The sequence below is a fragment of the Leptidea sinapis genome, chromosome 29, assembly GCF_905404315.1.
Source record: "Leptidea sinapis chromosome 29, ilLepSina1.1, whole genome shotgun sequence".
NCBI lineage: Eukaryota > Metazoa > Arthropoda > Insecta > Lepidoptera > Pieridae > Leptidea > Leptidea sinapis.
In genome coordinates this window covers 9,497,165-9,518,381 of record NC_066293.1, presented here as the reverse complement: position 1 = coordinate 9,518,381, position 21,217 = coordinate 9,497,165, and the positions used below count along the sequence as shown (strand labels likewise).

The following is a 21,217-nucleotide window of genomic DNA, read 5'->3' as shown; positions in this document are numbered from 1 at the left end:
AGAGTCCATATGAAGGGTATGTTCCGATATGCTCTGCGACCACTGTACAGTGTGACGTCAATTTAGTATACTGTGAAGCCGTTCCTTTATAGCCAGTTATACTGGTTACTATTTAAAACGGAACGCAATCCCGTATACTGTCAGCCGCATTTTTTGACGCAGCATTCAAATGAGTTTATTAAGGTTTTATAGTTAATTAAAAAAAAATGTTGTTAGAGTACTGTCAAATTAAAATTATTTGGGATTAAACTATAGGTATTGTTTATAAAACGTTAGGCACTCGAGTGGTTTTGAATGATCACGTGATCAAAATACTGCGAATACCTAACCGCCAGTGCTCACAGTAGAATATGGCGGCGATTTATGACGCCGATGACGATTCATATATTTCCCTAGGGCACTGCGGCAGTATACTGTCAGTCTATAACGGAACGAATTTTTCTACAGTGACAGCACTGTGCAGTGCTCGCAGTGCATATCGGAACATACCCTAAGTGTGTGAAGATTCGTAACGTCTTTAATATTTGTATTTAGATATGTAGCATTCAAAACTGTTCGAAATGAAAATAGTACAGAACGAAATCTGTATAAACCATTCTGTATAAACATTCGCAAAATTCTACATTTAAAATATGAATGAGTTTAAACCTTAGAACATTTATACGTCTAGTAAGACTGTGACAGCTGTGAAATCTTGACAGTTAACCTGTATTTTGAGCAATACACGCACACTAACACAAAGTGACATACAAATCGCGAGTGTAAGTCGTAGCTTGTCACGCACACTCAAGTAATAAACCTGGTCTGATTTTCATCTGGTGTTAGAGAGGCTTATCTGGAAGTATAAATCACCTAAGGTTTAATCATTAAATAATTATGAAATCAGCACGCCTAGATACAAATTGTATACACGACATTCTTGAAAATATTACTGATAAAAAATCTCTAATCAAGTACGTACGTGGCGAAAATGTTAACATACAAAATATTATAAAACAATAGTACATTTTCTATTATTATTACTGCTATATATGACAATAATAAAGTAGTAGATATGCATTTGTATTATTATGAAAAAAACACACTTTCTTTATTAATGAATCTGTTAATACTTTCTCTGTGGCATTTAGAAAAAAGGCCACAGACTACTCTCTATGACAGAGAATTTTTTTGCTATTGTGTCAAAATTAATAAAAATAATAGGTCAAGATTCACGTCCGTATGTCCGTCTTATATACGAATACATTAACGGTAACAGAAACCATTAAACATTCATTCAAATTAAAACCTTATTTCGTTGCAGTTATGTTAAAAGTTTATTGTATACGCTCATTAGAAGTAGCATAACGTCACGCGCTAGAAACGAGAATAAGAGGCAAAAAACATTTTATTTTAGCTACTGAAATGTAATTATTTAGCAAAATGATTAACGTCAAGTTAGTTACACAATTTTTATTAATTTAAAGGGGCACTTAACCGAATTGCGCGGCGTTGTATTCAAAGCGCGGTCGAAACACACCTGAACGAAAACTCTGCCTAAAATATGCGTAGGCATAGTTTGATCGCGATTGTGAGTTTTATTGGATAAAGTTTTTTTTCACAGGGTTGCCACTTCGACAAATTTGCAAAAAATAATTACCCAAAAGAGTAACTCTATTCCATAACCATGAATAATTGCATGTGAATCAAATTTTTACTTCAGTAATATTCTGCATAAGTATTGCCATATTTTATATTATTTAATAATAATAATACAAATGCATATAATTTCAGATCTACAGAATAAGATCAATGGAACGCGCGAAGTTAGAAAACACTCAAAGTTTGGTAATATTGTGCGTGATTTGGGCTTACTTAGCGGTGGTAGGACCAACTGAGCACACAACTAGGTGATACCCGCGTTATTTCTTAAAATTTTAAACACTTTGTACTAAATTAAAATATCGCAATTTTTTTTAACATAACGGCTAAAACGTATAACAATTCAATTTACATCTTAGACATGTTTATTATTATAGTACAGATAGCAAAAAAAAATTAGTTTTCTAAGAGCCGCGTCCATACATTTCACCTTATTCTTGTAGCGAGGAATAATAAGTTACGAATATAAAATAATGTCTTAATTCTAATATAATACGGATAATTATTACTTATTTGGCAGTAGCGGATACTATATCACTGCACCCTGTAAATAAATATATTTAAAAAATCAATTCATTCATGAAAACGTATAAAAGTTTTTAAGACATCAAAAGGCATTTATTTTCACAAAATTGATTCCTTTAGAATTCTTTTTGATGTCATTTCTAATAACCACTAGATATTACTACCGCTTCGGATACAAATGGCGCTCTGAGAGAGAAGAAGTGGCGCAAGAAACTCTCCCAGCATTCTTTTTTTTGCGCTCTTTTCAATAAAAATATACAATAGTGTACAGTAATTTCTATCGCTATAAAATAATCACAATCTAGTCCCAGGCTGTCCGATCATTTAGATATTCAGCAGTGGAGTAATAGGATTTACGACAGAGCCATTTTTTTATAAAACATTTAAATTTATAGATAATGCCTGAACAGTGGGTGGGACTTTATTATAGAAGTGTATACATTTACCCTTAAAGCTATTATGTATCTTATGAAGCCTACTAGAATTAGTTACAAGCAATCCCTTATTTCTAGTGTTATAATAATGAAAATCACTATTAAGAGCAAAATCATCATGTTTAATATATCAACATGTTCAATTTTATATAAGCCTAAGATTGTTGTTTTAGGACAGTACGATACTAATATCGAGCTTATATGAACAAGTTCCAATTATTTACCAACAAGTTTGTTTTAAGAAAAAGTTCGTTTATTACTAATGATTAGCTTATGGGTTTAAGAATGAGAAAGCGATAAAACTTAAAAAAAAATCTATAAGGTATCAATTGGAACTTAATAAGGACTGCATATATCGCAGGTATAAATCAAGTATCTGCCCATTACAATGCAGTGCCACGCAGGAATATTGAAAAACGCAAAAATTCTGAAGACATGTTAAGTCTCATTTACCCAGTAATTTCACTAGCTACGGCGTCCTTCAGACCGAAACACAATAATGCTTACACATTACTGCTTCACGGCAGAAATAGGCATTGATTTGGTATAATATAATCTAGATTCACAACATCAACTCTATGATTGTAAAATTGACATTGGAAAGAAACAAATAAATCAGAGGCGGACTAATAAACTAACGACCAGTAAAATTGTCAAAATATCATTACATTACAATATCACTATATTGGACCTGTGACATTATAATGTCACAGATACATAGGAAAATGTATTATTGTAAACACTGCTGTTCCTTCCATTAGGTAAACTGTGGTAGACTATAATTGGCTATGTTTTTGTATTTAATTATAAGTGATTATTTTGTATTAAGCTGTTGTCAACCCCAATAAAATAAAATAAAATAAAAAATCAGGCCGTTAAATTGTAAGAAATGAAGTCGATTGACTATCCATCGTTTAATTATAATAATATCCCTAGTGCAATAATTGTAATATCACGGCTTTGACAATATACCTGCTATACATAATATGTTTGCAAAGAAAAGAATATACAATATATAGTTGATAGTAACTAGTTGGGAGTAGGTTACGATTATTGTATAGCAATAACAATGACAGTACAATATTGTATAATTTATTAAAAAGAAAGAAAATATTATTGTTGAGAGAGTTTCTACTTTCTTGCACCGCTTCTACTCTCTCGGTGGTAGTGTTAGAAATGACATAAAAAAAAATTCTAAAGGAATCAATTTTGTGAAAATAAATGCCTTTTATACGGACAAGCTCGTTTCAACTCACCTATAGGAAGAGCACGGGTCGCTCGTGCGCTCGGTCGGAGCCACTCGAGTGAGATCTGTTGGTGCACCCCCCACCACCCCCTCCTCCTCCTCCACCGACTCCACCTTCCACCACGCTGGTGCCGCTACCACTCGATGTCGACTTAACTTCGCCCTCCCGATTCACTGCTAAATTAATATATTTAAATGTTGCACCTTTTCGACATGAGTTTTGTCTTCGTAAACCCCTAAAAGCATAGGCATAGTAGATTTTACAACGACTGCACAAAACGAACCATTTTTATCCGAGACTTTTAGCAGCACGAGCCGAAGGCGAGGGCTGATAGTAATGTCGAGGATAAAATGGTTGTGTGGACGAGTTATAAACTCTGGTTTTCATTTCGATTGCGAGAAAATAAAACAGTAGTATAACATGGACATCTTTAACAATTTTAGCAAATTTGAAGAAATAAAAGCACGAAAAAACAAGACCTGTTTCCCGCCGCTTTCATTATTTATCTTACGACATTGATATTATTAAGTTTTGGCTCCAGACCTATACAGCCTACTATTAAATAAATTTTGTAATATATATATATATATTTAATTAATAAAATAACCTACCGTATTTTAAATTAAATTTTAATATCTTTTATATCTTAAAAAACACATGAGGCAAATAAATTAAAGTGAATATTATAAAATAACAAATTCTATCTCTGAACTTTTTATTGTGTTTGGCTGTATGGCTCATTTTCTTTGCCTTAATATAGATACATTTATGAGTAGATACGTTAATGTACTTGTGCACAAAAATCGATTTTGTGCAGCCTATATTTTGTGCACAAATAAGCAATTTCAGAGCATGAGAATTGAAAAAGTATTTTGAATTTGGAATTTGCAAATGTTGTTAGTAAAGGTTCGAATCAACCTCAAGACAAGACAAGCCACAAGCGGTAAAATATTCGCTGAGACATTTCAGTTCTAAAGCGACAACTTTACTTTCTTCGGAACACTCATATAGCTTCACACATATATTTCCAACATAGTTATTACCTGGAGGTTCTTTGGCGGTGAGGTTATCTGAGCCGGCACTCGAGCCCCCGCTGCCAGAAAGCACGCTCTCTTCACGATTGTACCTGAAATGTTATGAATTGTTTTAGGCTTAGAACATTTATACGGTACGGTACAGTTATCTGTATTAAAAATAAGTAAAAAAATATAAACAATATGTTATGTTTTTAAAGTGATAACTTTTGTTTTTCAAATTTCATTTGTGTATTAATCCTAGAAGTGAGGGTTATCACTTTAAAAACATAACATATTGTTTAGATTTACAAGAGCGACATCTCAAGTCAATTTTCTAATATTCAAATATTGGGGTTGAGCAGGTTATCAACTGTAAAGTAGATCCTGTGGATGAAGCCACAACCTGTGATGAGAGTTGAACAAAGCAAACATAATTTTATAACGAAGCGGTACTCGAACGGTTAGCTCAGTTGGTTAGAGCACCGGCACGGAATGCCGGAGGTCGTGGGTTCGAATCCCGCATCGTTCATAAAATTTTGTTTTTCAAATTTTATTTGTGTAAAAAAAATATTTCTGACGCCTGAAACATCAACTTCTGTTTTAAATTTGATATAGTCAGAGTTTATTAGTTTAAAATTGACTATAATGGATATTCCTTCGTATTGCCGCTAAGTACGAACATCGCAGTCTTGACGTTAAGTACGCGTTTACGAATCCGACAAAAATAAAATATGTTTCGGTAGAGTTTGTGATGAAATGAACCTAAATCTAACAAAACTAAAAATTGCTACAAATAGATTACTCCTTTATCTCCAATTAGCGGGAAATTTTTGCTTTGAAATTTTGATATTTTATGTCGTAAAAACGATTATCCGTTACCTCTCCACACAAAATTGACGAAATGGGGCTTCACTCAGGATCATTTTTCTGCTACTACTTATATAATCTTGTCTCTTTAAAAATACGTAAGGATAGCAGATATAATATTTTCAAAAACACGGGAAATAAATTAATGAATATGTTATAAATAATCTCAGATAAAATAAAAAGGAATCGTCTAAATATCATATATTTTTCTGATAAGCATGAAGCTTTAAAGAGTATTAAGGGTTATTTTATTATGTCACTCCGTACGCATTGCACAGAAAGATCTATCGAAACAACGTCATTCCGCGCTCGGATGCCGTCGTGGGTAGACACTATGTCGGTTGTAAGCAGCAGCTCGTACTCAGAAAATAATTTTCTAAAAATTATGTTTCTGTATTATTTTGAAGAATTAGTGATTTACTCTAACTATAAGGTCTATATTAAATCGAAATCCAAGATGGCGCTTATAAAATTGGCAACTTTTCTTCATGGGTGTCATTTTCATGGTTTTCGGGGTCAACGATATCAAATATCGGGTCAAAATCTAAATTCAAGATGGCGACTATGAAATTTACCAACTTCTCTTCATGGGTGTCATTTTCATGGTTTTCGGGGTCAACAATAACGAATATCGGGTCAAAATCTTAATTCAAGATGGCGACTATGAAATCTACTATGCTATATTTTGCGCGGCAGCCAATTTAGATTTTAAAAATGATCCCAAATTCGTTCTCTGCACTCTCGAGAACCTTGGATACGATATCCATATTGTTGAAATAATAATTTTGCGCGGCGGCCATCTTGTATTTCAAAAGCAATCCCCAATTCGTTCTCTGCGCCCTCGAGAACCTTGGATTCGATATTCATAATGTAGATATCATAATTTTGCGCGGCAGCCATCTTGGATTTCAAAAATGATCCCAAATTCGTTCTCTGTACCCTCGAGAACCTTGGATTCGGTATCCATATTGTTGAAATCATAATTTTGCGCGGCGGCCATCTTGTATTTCAAAAGTGATCCCCAATTCGTTTTCTGCGCCCTCGAGAACCTCGGATACGATATCTATAATGTTGAAATCATAATTTTTCGCGGCGGCCATCTTGGATTTTAAAAAAACTGCGTTTACTGCACATCATGTCATTACAAAAGTTATATTTATATAATTTGCTTGAGGAAGAGGAATTAGGAGTTAAAGAAACACAATTAATTGCTTAATATTTAAACTATCGACGGAAACATAGGTTATGGATATGATACCATATAAAATGTCACAGTCATGGCGAATGTGCCACATTATTTCAAGAATTAGAAAAAGGATGAAAGTTTTACTGGAAATATTATAAAAAAATTAAATGAAAACCGACGTCAATAACAAGAAACACTATAAGTGAAAAATAATTTTTATCTCCGCTTTGGTGGAAACCGGGCCTTATTCTTAGTTTTCAAAAATCAAACTTCTATTACTATTATCATTAAATGCATAATAAATGGGGGAAGGGAGGAGAAATGACCGGCCATAATTTCGGATCAAATCGTCATCCTCACGTTTTTTTATGGAAAAAAAGGATGAGGCGAACAGGATGTTCAGCTGATGGTAATACGCCCTGCCCATTACAATTCACTGCAAGGATTCTTGAAAAACCTCAAAAATTCTGAGCGGCACTACAATTGTGCTCTTCACCTTGAGACATGAGATGTGAAGTCTCATTTGCCGAGTAATTTCACTAGCTACGGCACCCTACAGACCGAAACACAATAATGTTTCACCGCAGAAATAGGCACCGTTGTGGTACCCATAATCTAGCCAGCATCCTGTGCATCTCTCATCTGCACACGCAGCAGATTCAACAGTCTGCTTTAGCCATGCTGTGGCAGGGCTACCACGCTCCCCCTGCTGAGTAGCAACACTACACCTGACCGGTCGACTAACCTAAAGAGGCTTCAGCAACCTTAGCTAGACTACTCTGCCACGAGCGTGTCTATCGAGAAGAAGATATGATAAATAAGAAAACATGTTTCGAGGATCGGTACGCCATCAAGCGAACTGGTAGTTCGCGGACAGGAGGGGAACGTCCTCTCCGTGTATTGTCCACATTGAGTCACAGTAAGAAATTAATTGTAACAGTGTCCCTTGACTATTCCCGTGGGAGATAATCATATGAAAAATGAACTTACCCGTATATAGTGTGTTCGGACGTGACACACGAGCTGTATTTGAACGGTATGGGTTGGTATCCGTACGAGCCAGCGTACGCCATGTATCCCGGACCCATAGCGCTGAAAAAAATAACATTCATATGCACATAGGCGAATTTGCTTGAAACTGTCATAACCATAATGTTAATACCAGGAACAAACCACTCACTTACCATTCCTACTACTCGGCTAAGTAAGTCTTTTGTGGGGCAATGTATATGCTTCAACAACAAGATCCCAGAAAATGTTAAAAAAAAATGTAGAACAAAATTCAAAAGTATTGTTTAAAAACGATTGTGTGGTACAGGTTACTATAACATAATTGACTTTCTTAATGATACCACAGATTGAGAATGGAGCGAACACCCTCACGGTATTTCATTATATATTTTATCTACACCCATGCTTTAAATCCTCTATTAAAGATTCTAAAACAGTTAGCATATTGCCAACATTAACACCCAATGTTCTAATAACCATAACATCATCCCAACAAATGTTGTAATTAAATTCAGTACAACATTATACCATAAATTATGGTCACTAGGACTGGCTTTTTTAATGTTAGCAGTAAGTTAACTGTTTCATCTTTTATACAGGATTCATATTAAGGGTGTAGTAAGTCTTGTATGCAACTATTGATAATTAGGTATTAAAACACTCACACTATTGTCACATAAGCAGCCCACATTATTGTTTTAATACCCCTTACTACACAACAAAGTGATGATTGTCGACCGTGCTAAGAACAACTCGCCAGAGGTTAAGAAAGTAGCAAATTGCGAGGTAGTGCCAACTTACATATACCTGGGGGTACTGATTTCAAATAATGGCGGCTGCATAGACGAAATCAAACGACGCATGGCAATCTCCAGATCGGCAATGGATAAATTGAGGAAAATATGGAAGGATCGCAATATCACAAAAACCAAAAAATACGACTTGTAAGGGCTCTCATATTCCCCATATTCCTCTACGCTGCTGAGACATGGACCCTACGAGAAAGTGACAAGAAAAAGATCAATGATCTTTATATGTGGTGCTTTAGAAGAATGCTCGGTATATCATGGACGGAATTCCGAACCAATGAGTCCATTCTTCGGGAGCTCGGCATCAAACAGAGACTGTCTGCTAACGTACAAGCTCACATTCTCACTTTCTTGGGGCATGTATCGCGACGGGGAAGCGACTCCATAGAACGCTTAATAGTACAGGGTAAAGTCGAGGGCACTAGACCACGAGGCAGGTCCCCGATGAGGTGGACGGAGTAAGTGATGCAAGCTGTCGACGGTACTCTACATGAATGCACGAGAAGAGCGGCAGTTCGCGACGAGTGGCGTCGCATTGTGAAACAGGCCACTAACCTCGACGTGACGACCACGACCACTCTGACTGAAGAGTGTAACGAAGAAGAAGAATTACACAACAGTTGCATAAATAACTATTATCTACACCCATGCTTTAAATCCTCTATTAAAGATTCTGAAACATTTAGCTTATTGCCATTAAAACACCTAATGTTCTAATAACCATTACATCATCCAAACGAGTGTTGTAATGTTGTACTGAATTTCATAACAACACTCCTATATTTTTTTCGATCCCTTCATGCGCAAAGTGTTTCAATAGACAGCCATATTCTTATTGCTCGATGCGTGGTATCTGTATGAATTTCAAAAAAAGAACATTTTCGTTTACGCGCGTTCTACACTACCAGAACGTCGCGCGCCGTAAAAAAAGTAGGTTATTCGAATCCGAATATTCGAGTGAATTTTAATTATTGAACTATACAAAATGTAAATTACTACTAAAATAAACATTTGATACATTAATACTTAGTTTATTTGTATATAATCAGTAATGAATGATATTAGGTTACTACTAGGACTGGTGTTTTAATGTTAGCAGTAAGCTAACTGTTCCAGAATCTTTTAGAGGATTCATATTCTGTGTGTAGATAAAGTCTTGTATGCAACTGTTGATAATTAGGTATTAAAATAAAGAATGTTGATTAGTGATAATAGTGTCACATGAGTGTACCCCTCATCACACAACAGTTGCATAAATAACTATTATTGCACGATATTGCTTTTTTACAAAATTTTTATCAAAATAAAGAAGTCCGCTGAGTTTCTTGCGCTCGTTCTTCTCAAGTCAGAGGCATTACTTTTTCGAATAGATTTTTTCAAGATAAATGATATCATGTCCTATTTTGAATGTAGTCTAAGGCTTCGGTCTCTACTTACTTGGGGTTAGGCAGCGGCGGCAACGTGTCACTGGCTAGACTGTCACAATCCGCACTCCGCAACCGCAGTGCGGCTAATTCCGCACACAGGTCACCGGCGATGTAGTAACACTGCTCCGAGAACGTGATCTTGTTGACCGTATGTCGGATGAAACCGGCCTGCAAACCAAAGTAACTAATAATACTGACACACTCTTACACAAATTATCTTGCCCCAAACTAGGGATAGCCTGTACATGGATACAAGACAACGATATATTATTTAATACAACATACTTAACAATATGTTATGTTTTTAAAGTGATAACCCTCACTTCTAAATCATAAACAACTAAACTCACAATCATTTATATAAAATATGTATAATATTTTAGGCATATGCAACGAATAGAAATTTGAGCATATGCTTTGAATACTTACTTTAAGCATATGCGACGCATATTTCCTTGCATCCCGTCTGTCCGCAATGCCGGCCACATGCTGAAGTATCCAGTCGACGACATCAGCGCCGATGAACGCGTTCGGTATCGTAATCTTCAGCCACATACGGTCACGGATCTCCAGACCTGGAATGAGCGATGCCTGTTACATTTATAACATAGAGCTGAGATCTATAAAGTGAACTGACTTATCTAGCGAGTTGAGTCGAGGTCTGTATTTATAATCATCTAGCTTTGAGGGCGCTTTCGCACTTGAAGCTCTGTTTAAATTAAGGCGAATAACTCGCGGGAAGGAAGTCGCTCGCGCCGATTGTGTCAGCTAACTTGTATGGACGTGTTCAAATTGACGCTAGTAGTCGCTCAAGTTGCAGCGAAACAAGAGCGGGACGCCCGGCGGGATTTTTTGATCTCACAATGCATGATGTTTCTCCACTGAAGAACCAAAATAGACACGCGGGAAGTCGCGTCAGTTTGAGAGGCTAAGCGAGCGGGCGAATTACGCTAAAACGAGTCCCGCTTCCCGCGCGTTATTCGCCTCAGTTTGAACAGAGTTTAAGTCCAAAATACTTAGAAAAACGACGACTTAGAAAAATCTCAGACTATAAGCCGAAAAAAAAAATTGAATTGAAATATGTAATCCTACTAATCCTACTAATATTATAAATGTGAAAGTTTGTATGTCTGGATGTATGTTTGAACTTCTTTAACGCAAAATCTACTGAATAGATTTTGATGAAACTTTACAATAATATAGCTTACACACCAGAATAACAAATAGGCTATAATTTATAAAACTATAGTGTGAATTATACAAAATATAAAAGAAGTGTGATTGTTACTAATGAATACAACTAGCGCCATCTCTTATCAACTAGCAAGAAAAAGATCAATACAATTTATATGGCAAAACAACGTTTGCCGGGTCAGCTAGTATGTAATATTAGATAAACTAAAGGAGATCAACAATTCCTTGCGTCATCACAATTACTGTTGTTCGACATTTTAAAATTGCCGTATAAACACTGTCTGTTGTCACCCACAGCTGTCACGCACTTAATAATGCGTTCCGTTTCTCATAGGAACTGTCATAACCATAATGTAAACACCAGGAACAGCCAAACTTATAATGCCTACTACTCGGCTAAGTCGAGTTAGTAAGTGTTTCGTGGGGTGATGTATATGCTTTTACAACAAGATACCAGAAAAATGTTCAAAACAAAAGTATTACGTTATTCAAAAGAATTGTTAAAAAACGTTTGTGTGGTAAAGATTACTATAACCTAAATGACTTTCTTAATGATACCACAGATTGGGACTGGAGTGACCGCCCTCAGGCTATTAAATAATAAGTTTAATTGTACAATATTACTTTACATAAACATATTTTTTCGATGAAAAAAAAAGCCCGCTGTGTTTGTTGCGCCCGTTCTTCTCAGGTCTGAGGCATTCATTTTGGAATGGGTGGTAGTTTTTGACTTTCAATAAGTGATGTCACATCCTATTTTGTATAAAAATATTTGAATTTGAATATAAGTTATCCAGTCTACATTACAATTAAATGAATGTGTCGCCAATTAAGATGAAAAAACATTAATTATTATCAAATTATTTATTATTCACAATAATCTATATATATATATAAAAATGAATTGCTGTTCGTTAGTCTCGCTAAAACTCGAGAACGGCTGGACCGATTTGGCTAATTTTGGTCTTGAATTATTTGTGGAAGTCTAGGGAAGATTTATAAGGAATGAATAAATATGAAAGTGCTCGGAATTAAATAAAAACAACAATTTTGTTTATCCTTTGATGTGTCCCCCGTCGTCCGATATTTGTTTTGTATGGACATATTTTCTATGAGAGAATTTATTGACGCACGGTTTGACAGTTCTGCCTTAAAACAATTTACTTACAACAACAGGGAGCATATTTTACGAAATAATTCTTGATGTTATGATATATTATTGACAAATTAATAAAAAACATTATTTTATTTATTATATACAGAACAACGTCTGTCGGGTCAACTAGTTTGTTATAAAAATATATGCATTCTATCACTAAAATTATGATTGTGAAATAGGCTGTATATGGCTATATGTAATTTGGCATATTATGGTAAAAATCACTAGACATTCGGCTGATTAACAATTACTGCAACCCACAACCTCATTTATAATGATCAACTTAGCTCACTTGTATCATAATAATATACTATTTCTTTCTTTCACAAGCTGAAATACGAAAAAAAATATCGTATTGTGCAGTAGAAAGATGCGAGTGGTATACCTGAGTCGGGCCTCAACATGGCTCTGACCACCAAAGCCATATCCATGTTGACTGACAGCTGCGGCTCGTGCGCTGGCATGGTGCTGGCTTCCGAGGCACGTTCCGGGATCGTGGGCGCCGGGAGGGACAGCGGCGGGGGAGGGTATGCTTCCCGAAGCGCCTGAGTGTGCGCCACCCATGCACCTGGAACCATACATCATTGAGTCAGTGGTTTCTTTGTATATTTTCGACGAGCAGGACGTTCAGCTGATGGTAATTGATACACTCTAGTGCCGCTCAGGACTCTTGAAAAATTCTGACCGGCAATTACGCTCCTCACCGTGAGATGTAACATGTTAAGTCTTATTTGCCTTGTAATTTCACTAGCTACGGCCCTCTTCAGACCGAAACACAACAAAGCTTACACATTACTGCTTCACGGCAGGAAAAGGCGTTGTTGTGGTTCCTACAAGGGCATGATGCCGGGTTGGTACCACAGCAGCTTCACACACCTTGTTAGAAGCCCGACGAGAGAGTCCTAGTCCTGTAATCGTTTCACATCTCTGACACACATACTACACAAAATGCACACACAATGACAATTATACATACACACATTCATATACTGCACCACACTTGCCAAAGGACAACAGATATATAAGATCATTAGTGGTCTTCGCTCCACACAGCCTAGAGAACAGTCAGTCCGAGATACATATTTGGCCTTCACGTCTCCTCCCAACCTTGCTGGTAACGTTTGCATAGAGGTGTATGGGGAGTGTCCGACATATGGTTCCTGTTGTTGAACCTTTTTCTACCCCAAGTAGTTATAATTTGCAAGCATTGTTTCGGTTTGCAGCGCGCCATATCTAGATAAATGATTTAAGATAAGTGGAATGTTTTATTGTGTACTTTTTTGGCTTTCTGTGAGAATAGTGTAATGGAGACCATTTAGAGACCCCGCAAACTGCAGACTTTCGATCGGCCGATAGTTTGGTTGAGTTCGGCTGTTAAGTGCGCACACTGGCCCGACTAAACAGTTGGGTCTGTGATGAGTGCGCACACTAGACAACTATCGGCTGACAGTTTTAGATACGATTCACTATTAGTTTTAAATCGGCTATTGATGAGTCTGGCCGACTAAACAATCGGTGGTGTGCGCGCCTAGAAGAGCGCTGTACTGATTTAACAGTCGGCCGATAGTTTGCGACGCTTCAGTTTGAAGGCAATCGTGTAGCCCATCAAACTTTTTTGTCGGCCGATACCGAATCGTTATAATGTGCGCACTCTCATACATCTTCATACTGATTAAGAAACCAACCAAACTATCGGCCGATAAAAAGTCTGCAGTTTGCGGGGTCTCTTAGTGCTCGAAGGACGGTCAGCGTTGATGATTTGCTACACGACGATGACCGTCGGTTTGGCGTACGTCTGTTCGATGTACGTTCCATTGACGGGTTATGGCGATAAATTAGTGCATTCAGTGCGACACTGACCGAGCGACCGACTGTACGCGCGTTGGTATTTTCGTAGTCAAAAATCATAGACAAAATTCGTGTTCTAGTATGTTCGAATATCTTTAATTACGTGACACGTTGTTTGTCCGCGATGGACTCCTAAACTAATGGACGGATTTTAATGGGGATTACTTCATGGAGTGTAGTTTAGTCCAACTTGAGAGATAGGATAGTTTTTATTTCGATTTGGGACCCATAATTATTTTTATTTCCAATATTTGTTTTGCATGGACATATTTTCAGAGTTGAGTGACGCACGGTTTGACAGTTCTGCTATGAAACAATTTCATTATAACAACAAGGAGCATACGTTACGAAATAATTCTTGGTGTTATGAAATATTACTGACAAATACATAAAAAAAAAGTTTTTTATTTACTATGCACAGAAAAATGTCAGTCGGCTTAGCTAATATTGTATAAATTTCTCCTTCAATTTGACACTCTACAATAATTGGGTAAACATGATATCTTCTCCGTCTTTCATTCTGTAATCGTCACATCGACCACTAGCACTAAATGCAGCCTTTTTTATAAAGTAAAATAAGTAAATAATAGCTTCAACAATCTGTCAAATTGTGATATTAATCTAGATCTCTTCTGCTCAAATGTAGACTCTGTGAGACATACCTTAGCCAACAATTTCTTTACTAATAACCCTACATAGCTTAAGTTGTTACGTTAACTTATTGATCATGTAAATTGTAATTTTCAAATTGTATATGGTCACATTGTCAGTTTCATTTTGTGGAAATCTATAATTGGCTCTCTGTAATTATCTTAAGTATCATTTAAGTTTTTAAGGCTGTTGGTTTTCCTAAAAAGTAAAATAAAATAAATAAGGCTGCGAGGCTCAATAGGATCAAAAAGACCAAGAGAGTGACTGATGATAACACATCATCTATATACATAAAAATGAATTGCTGTTCGTTAGTCTCGCTAAAACTCGAGAACGGCAGGACCGATTTGGCTAATTTTGGTCTTGAATTATTTGTGGAAGTCCAGGGAAGGTTTAAAAGGTTTGAATAAACATGAAAATCGTCAGATTTAAATAAAAACAACCATTTTGATTTTCCTTTGACGTGTCCCCCGTTGTTCAGAAATCAAATAAAAATAATAGATTAAAATTAAACTAATTCGAATTTTTATATTTTTCTAACATTATAAGGAGGTAAAAAATAGACTTCCTTAAAACACGGGTAACACTTAAAAAAGGAGTCCTTTTGTTTGTTTTATGTTTATTTTATACAAAAGTTTAGGTGTTTTATTTATCGATTGAGGTAGTATGAAGTCTGCCGGGAAAACTAGTTAGTTATAAAAGTATTAGGTCATTAAAAATTATGTGATAATTTACCAGGATCGATAGGCCTAACTGGCTCAGTCCTTGGAATAGTAAAGTAGCCTTTAGGATTGGGATCCCAGCATTTGGCAACCACCAGCTTGATGGGTCCTGGCTTCTGCACCACTTCCCGTAGGACTCTCACTGCCTCGTCATTGGTCATGTCTTCAAAGTTCACATCATTCACCTGGAAATGAACGAAACAAAACTATAGAATGAACATTAACCCCCTTATTCATAATAGTCTGCTAACTTAAAGCATTGCTAATTCTCACTCTGTCTTCTTCTATTGACCTAAGTCAGAATGAGAAAAAACACTCCTAAGCGGCTGTTTAAAGTTAGCGGACCATTATGAATAAAGGGGTCAGTCTATAGCATAAATTAATGGAATAACAAAAACTGTCTTTATGCAGAGTACAATAATTTATTATTACATTGAAGAGATGTTGTGAAAGCAAAAATATCAAATTAAAAGCTTACAAATGGTATTTTACCAGATGCTTTTTGCCCTAACATATGGGAGCCAGTCTTAGAGCCCTTCCATGGTAGGACATATGCAGAGGCGTGCATTACTTTTCTAGCAAGGTAGGCACTGTAGATACAAGTACCTACATACCTAATATAATATTTAGGTATTGCACATATATCATGAAGAGTTTGATGTTGTGAATAACTCTCGACGTGGCAATTTCATGGTTTTAAAAGTAAGTAAGCTAAAACTAACTGGGTGGGTGTTCAATAGAAATTAGGTTATAGAAGAACGGAAGTAAATTAACTTTATTAGTAGTGGTATACATTAATTTAGGTTCTTATTAAGGTAGTCACTGCCTAAATGCCTATATGGAATGCACGCCCCTGAACATATGTAAAGGGTGAGAAGCAAAACTCAATGCTACCATAATGGTATTCAATGATTGAATACTCAAGATAAAATAAAATGAACAACAATTATCAAAGGAAATAAACTTAATTCCGAAAATCACTATAATAAGTTTAATGGAGATTCACTCGTCACTACTTTTTTCATATAATAGAAGGCAACAGGGTCAGATGATTGAAAGGAATAATTAATGAAAATATTTACGTAAAGTTTTAAAAATATTTGTAAATTGAAGATTGAAAGTGAAAAGTGGTCATGAAATGTGTTGTAGGTGGCCTTTAAGGGTGCTCTACTCCTAAGTGTAAGTGGCAGGAACAATCTGGGGTAGAGTAGCTACAGAAAAGCAGGAATGGAGAAGATTGGAGCAGGCGATTGACAACCGGTTTCCACCTTCACACGACACGCCACAAGTTAGGATATCATCCCCACCATCTGGATGTGTGGCGGTCCTCCACAGTGCGGTTTTCTGGATGTGTGGCGGTCCTCCACAGTGCGGTTTTCAAGGAGCTTTCTCCCTCGTACTACAAAGCTGTAGAATGAGCTTCCTTGTGCAGTGTTTCCGGCATGATATGACATGGGTACCTTCAAAAAATGCATGTGCACCTTCCTTAAAGGCCGGCAACACTCTTGTTGGTGTTGCAAGAGAATGTGGGAGGCGGTGATCACTTAACACCAGGTGACCCGTATGCTTGTTTGTCCTCCTATTCCATAAAATAAAAAAAACGGTCATGCAGCTATGGAAAAAACAGTGATATTATTATTATACTCATTTTAAAGTGTCCAATTAAAAGGCTAATAATAATTAAAGGTGCTGTAAGCTTAAAGGTCCCTTAGTTGCAGTGGCTTTACACAGCAAAATTTTCTTACTAACGGTACAGCTACATATCAACACAAAGAGGGTGGGATTTGGAATTTTGACATATCACAAGACACCAATCTACAGGATCTGATGATGATGAAGCCACAACCTGAGATTGAACAAAGCAAACAGAATTTTGTAGCGAGGCGGTACTCGAACGGTTAGCTCAGTTGGTTAGAGCAACGGCACAGAATGTCGGAGGTTGAGGGTTCAAATCCTGCATCGTTCATAAAATTTTGCTTTTCAAATTTTAATTATGTATTAATCCTAGAAGTGAGGGTTATCACTTTAAAAACATAACATATTGTTTAGACATATCACAAGAGTAAAGACAAGGTATCAAAACGGACTAAGAGTGATATCAAAGAGAAAACTCAAAATAAAAAGGGGAAGATAATTTAAATACTTAAGGATTCTTTATATACCAATATACAAGAAATTACAGTAGGTACTTTTTAATGTTTTTGTTGTTTGAATTCACTATGCCAGCTTATTTCTTGTTATAGAGGCAATAGTAAAAATGTGTGGTTTACATTAGAAATTTGCATGCTTATTTAAGGGTTGAGGGAGGCGCAGTCATAACAGAATGTTGAAAAATATTGTTTCACAATCACATAATGTTTATTTTTTTTCTATAAATTTTTTCCTATGTAACTTCATAAAAAACATGAATCTCCAAGGCGTGAGATGGGTGTCAATTAAAAGGGGCAAACAATCTTCATAAAATAAAACCCATACCAACCCCAAATTGGGGATGTGCATTTCTAATGCCGAGCCAAATTGTGAAATTGCGTTTTATGAGATACAGTCCTCTGAAGGATGGACAGACACACAGTGGAGTCTTAATATAGTTCCCACTGTATGACCTTTAGGAAGGGTATGAAACCTTAAAAATAATGATACACAATTACTTAATGATTTAATAAAAAGAAAAGAAAAAATCAAAGTGAAGTAAATCTATTTCATCAACAACTATCAAATAACTCTTAAATTTCTAAGCATACCTGTAGGATCATATCTCCAGGCTCAATCCGTCCATCTAAAGCCACTGCACCACCTTTCATTATACTCCCCACATATATCCCTCCATCCCCACCTTTGTTTGACTGTCCGACAATTGAAATACCCAAGAAATTCACTGTATCCATATTAAGGGTCACTGTTATAATATGCATAGACATTGTGGAGTCAGTTATGGAGGAATATGACGAGGTTCTGGACATAACTTGAGGCCGTTTGCGCCGTCTTTGAGGCCTTTTCCGAGAACTGACTTGCAGATGAGAAACACTGCTGCACTCTGTCAATGCACGGTCCATTGATGCATTTGTGTGCCTTCCTGTAGTGGTTGTGATCTCCGATTGACTGTCGAAAAGACTTGTGGAGTCTAAATCTGAACTTAAAACTGATGCAGTTTCATATTCAAGTCCATGGTTGTATTTTGAATGTCCATTGATACGCAAGCCCCTGTATTTGTATTTATCGCATGAGGCTCTGTGCCCAGGGCGTGAGCTGATCGTACTATCGGTATCAGTACACGTATCTCTTGTCAATGGAGCAGTTGGGGCATTGTGGACAGTCTGTTTGGTTTTACCAGCATTGCTATCCGTGCATTGTGAAGCACCGTCCGACGGATTTGAACCCTCTGCCGACACCAACCACGACACAACACGACCATTAAAACACGGTAAATGCGCGTTATCATCCACTATCTCTTCTTTCACAACACCAAAGTCATCGTCCATTGACTTGAAGAAAAATTTATAATTCGGCCTGTTCAATTGATTTTTAAAGTCTATAAGTGTCACTTTCTCGGGTGATATTGGTATTTTAACTAAATACGGCGTCTCCTCGTCGTCTATATAGTAAATAACTTTTGTTTCCTCCATTTTAAAGCATTTATTATTAAATTACAACACCCTTACAATCTATAAATATCGGCAGCCATCATTGATCACAAAAAATGGCTGACTGTTTAGTACCGTTCAAGTTTCCTACGTGACGCTAGTTTCGTTAGAATTCATAGATAATATATTATTATTTTCGATATAGTTGCTAGCCGAAAATCAAGAGAATGTCTAGTCTGTAAAAGAAATGCCGAACAAGATTTTTAGAACGCTTCTCTCACAAATTTTTATTACAATTTTTTATAAGACGTGTCATAATAGCAACGAACAAAATTATGTAACTCAGAATGAACATACTGGGCAATTGAGCTTCGATCTTTTTGCCTTGTGCAACCGTGCCACAAGTGTGCCACAAACATTGTGTGCCAACAAGAAGTGGACCTTTCTCTTTCTCTACCGCTGTCATAAATTTGAAAGAGGGCTTATCCTATGAAAAGGACCAAGGTATGGATTTTTAATCTTAGGGTCTCCATTATGGTATAATTTTTGAAATGAAAACTTCCAAGCGCGCTCAGCATTTGCTGGGTATTATGAATTAAACTGAACCATCATGCTCTACTATGTGCCATAACGATTTTTTTGGCTAAAATTGACTTGAGGGATTTAGTTTACGTATCAAATGTTCAATAAAAGGATTCTATATTTCATATTTTAGTTAGGTACCAATCTTGAAGCCAATCATTGTTATTTCTAAAATAAAAATTTGATTTTAATGTTGTATATTTGGTACTTCTGGGGATGGGTACTTACATCAACTCCAACAAAGACTTGGAAGTTAACTTTCCGTATACAGTCCGTTCACTGTTATTTTACCTCTGACAGAAGTCATTACATATGTTTTCTTTATGTTGGTGTTCCTGTCGAGTCGTTCTGTGAAGTTCCTAGCGTTTTTCTTTCATATTTGTGATATTTCATCTGTAAGCATGCCGAAAAGAATTCAAAGTAGCGGAAGAAATATTATACTATCGGTGCGTGATTTGTGTGAAAGAGAAAAAGAAAATAATGCTCCTTTAATTCCATTTGGAAATGTTCGTCAACGAGTTGCCGCCATGACGGGTATGTAAATTAGGGTTACCCGTTTTAGTATTTTTCCCAATTTTAGTGGAAACTTGATGTCCTAGCGTTACTGCCATCAGTACATAATTTCTGTCGCGTCAACTTTGATTTTCACTCACCATAAATGTTAGACTGCTTGTTGTTGTTCTTGCGAGTACAGTAACTATCTTGTGATGTTTTTGTATGTTTTATTTTAATAGTAATATAATCAATCATTTGCTTCAATTTGATATACAAGTTCTATGTCCTTTATATTTGTCTTTCTAATATATTATATGGTTTCATAATTTTATTTAATAGAGTAATCTTTGTCAATTAGTATAAGTCGCCTTGAGTGGTTTTAATTTGAATAAATAAATAATATAAATGCCAAGCTGACCTCTATTTTTTTTAGTTAGAACTACAATTTTCGTTTGGTAGCATTTAATACGATTAGGTAAAAATGTAAATAGGAACATTATTTGTAAGAAATAGCTCTCTACACACACTCTATACATACTCTATACACAGCTATTTTTAATTTAAAATAAAATAGGCTTTATAAAATAAAACTTTTTTCCTGTTTCAGGAATATCTAAAAAAAACCGTAAGCACCATAACTAAAGAAGGCGATTTTTGTGGAGGTCCTACTACATTATGGAAAATTATACCTACCTACGGAAGAATGCTGTGCGAAACTCTATTTCACTATTTCTTGTGAGAAAGTGAAATATCGTGAAAAACGTTTGATAGCTATGAATGACAGATAGCCTAAAACGCAAATAGATTTCTTTATTTCCGATT

The 21,217-nt window shown here is 36.1% G+C and overlaps 1 protein-coding gene across 2 annotated transcripts; it reads right to left on the bottom strand.

Annotated features, from left to right (window-relative positions):
• Positions 1-386: 386 nt before the first annotated feature.
• On the bottom strand, positions 387-19,429 carry LOC126973315 (segment polarity protein dishevelled homolog DVL-3). 2 transcript variants are annotated; one of them, XM_050820524.1, is made up of 9 exons: positions 18,479-19,429; positions 15,751-15,922; positions 12,902-13,084; positions 10,593-10,738; positions 10,174-10,331; positions 7,907-8,008; positions 4,891-4,973; positions 3,857-4,023; positions 387-2,185 (listed from the first exon to the last, which is right to left on the bottom strand). In XM_050820524.1, the coding sequence occupies exons 1-8, from the start codon at positions 19,358-19,360 to the stop codon at positions 3,857-3,859; spliced, it is 1,893 nt and encodes a 630-aa protein (XP_050676481.1). In that variant the 5' UTR covers positions 19,361-19,429; the 3' UTR covers positions 387-2,185. The 2 variants fall into 2 exon arrangements, with proteins under 2 accessions (XP_050676481.1, XP_050676482.1); XM_050820525.1 differs by having other exon boundaries at positions 3,857-4,020.
• Between the last annotated feature and the right edge of the window lie 1,788 nt (positions 19,430-21,217).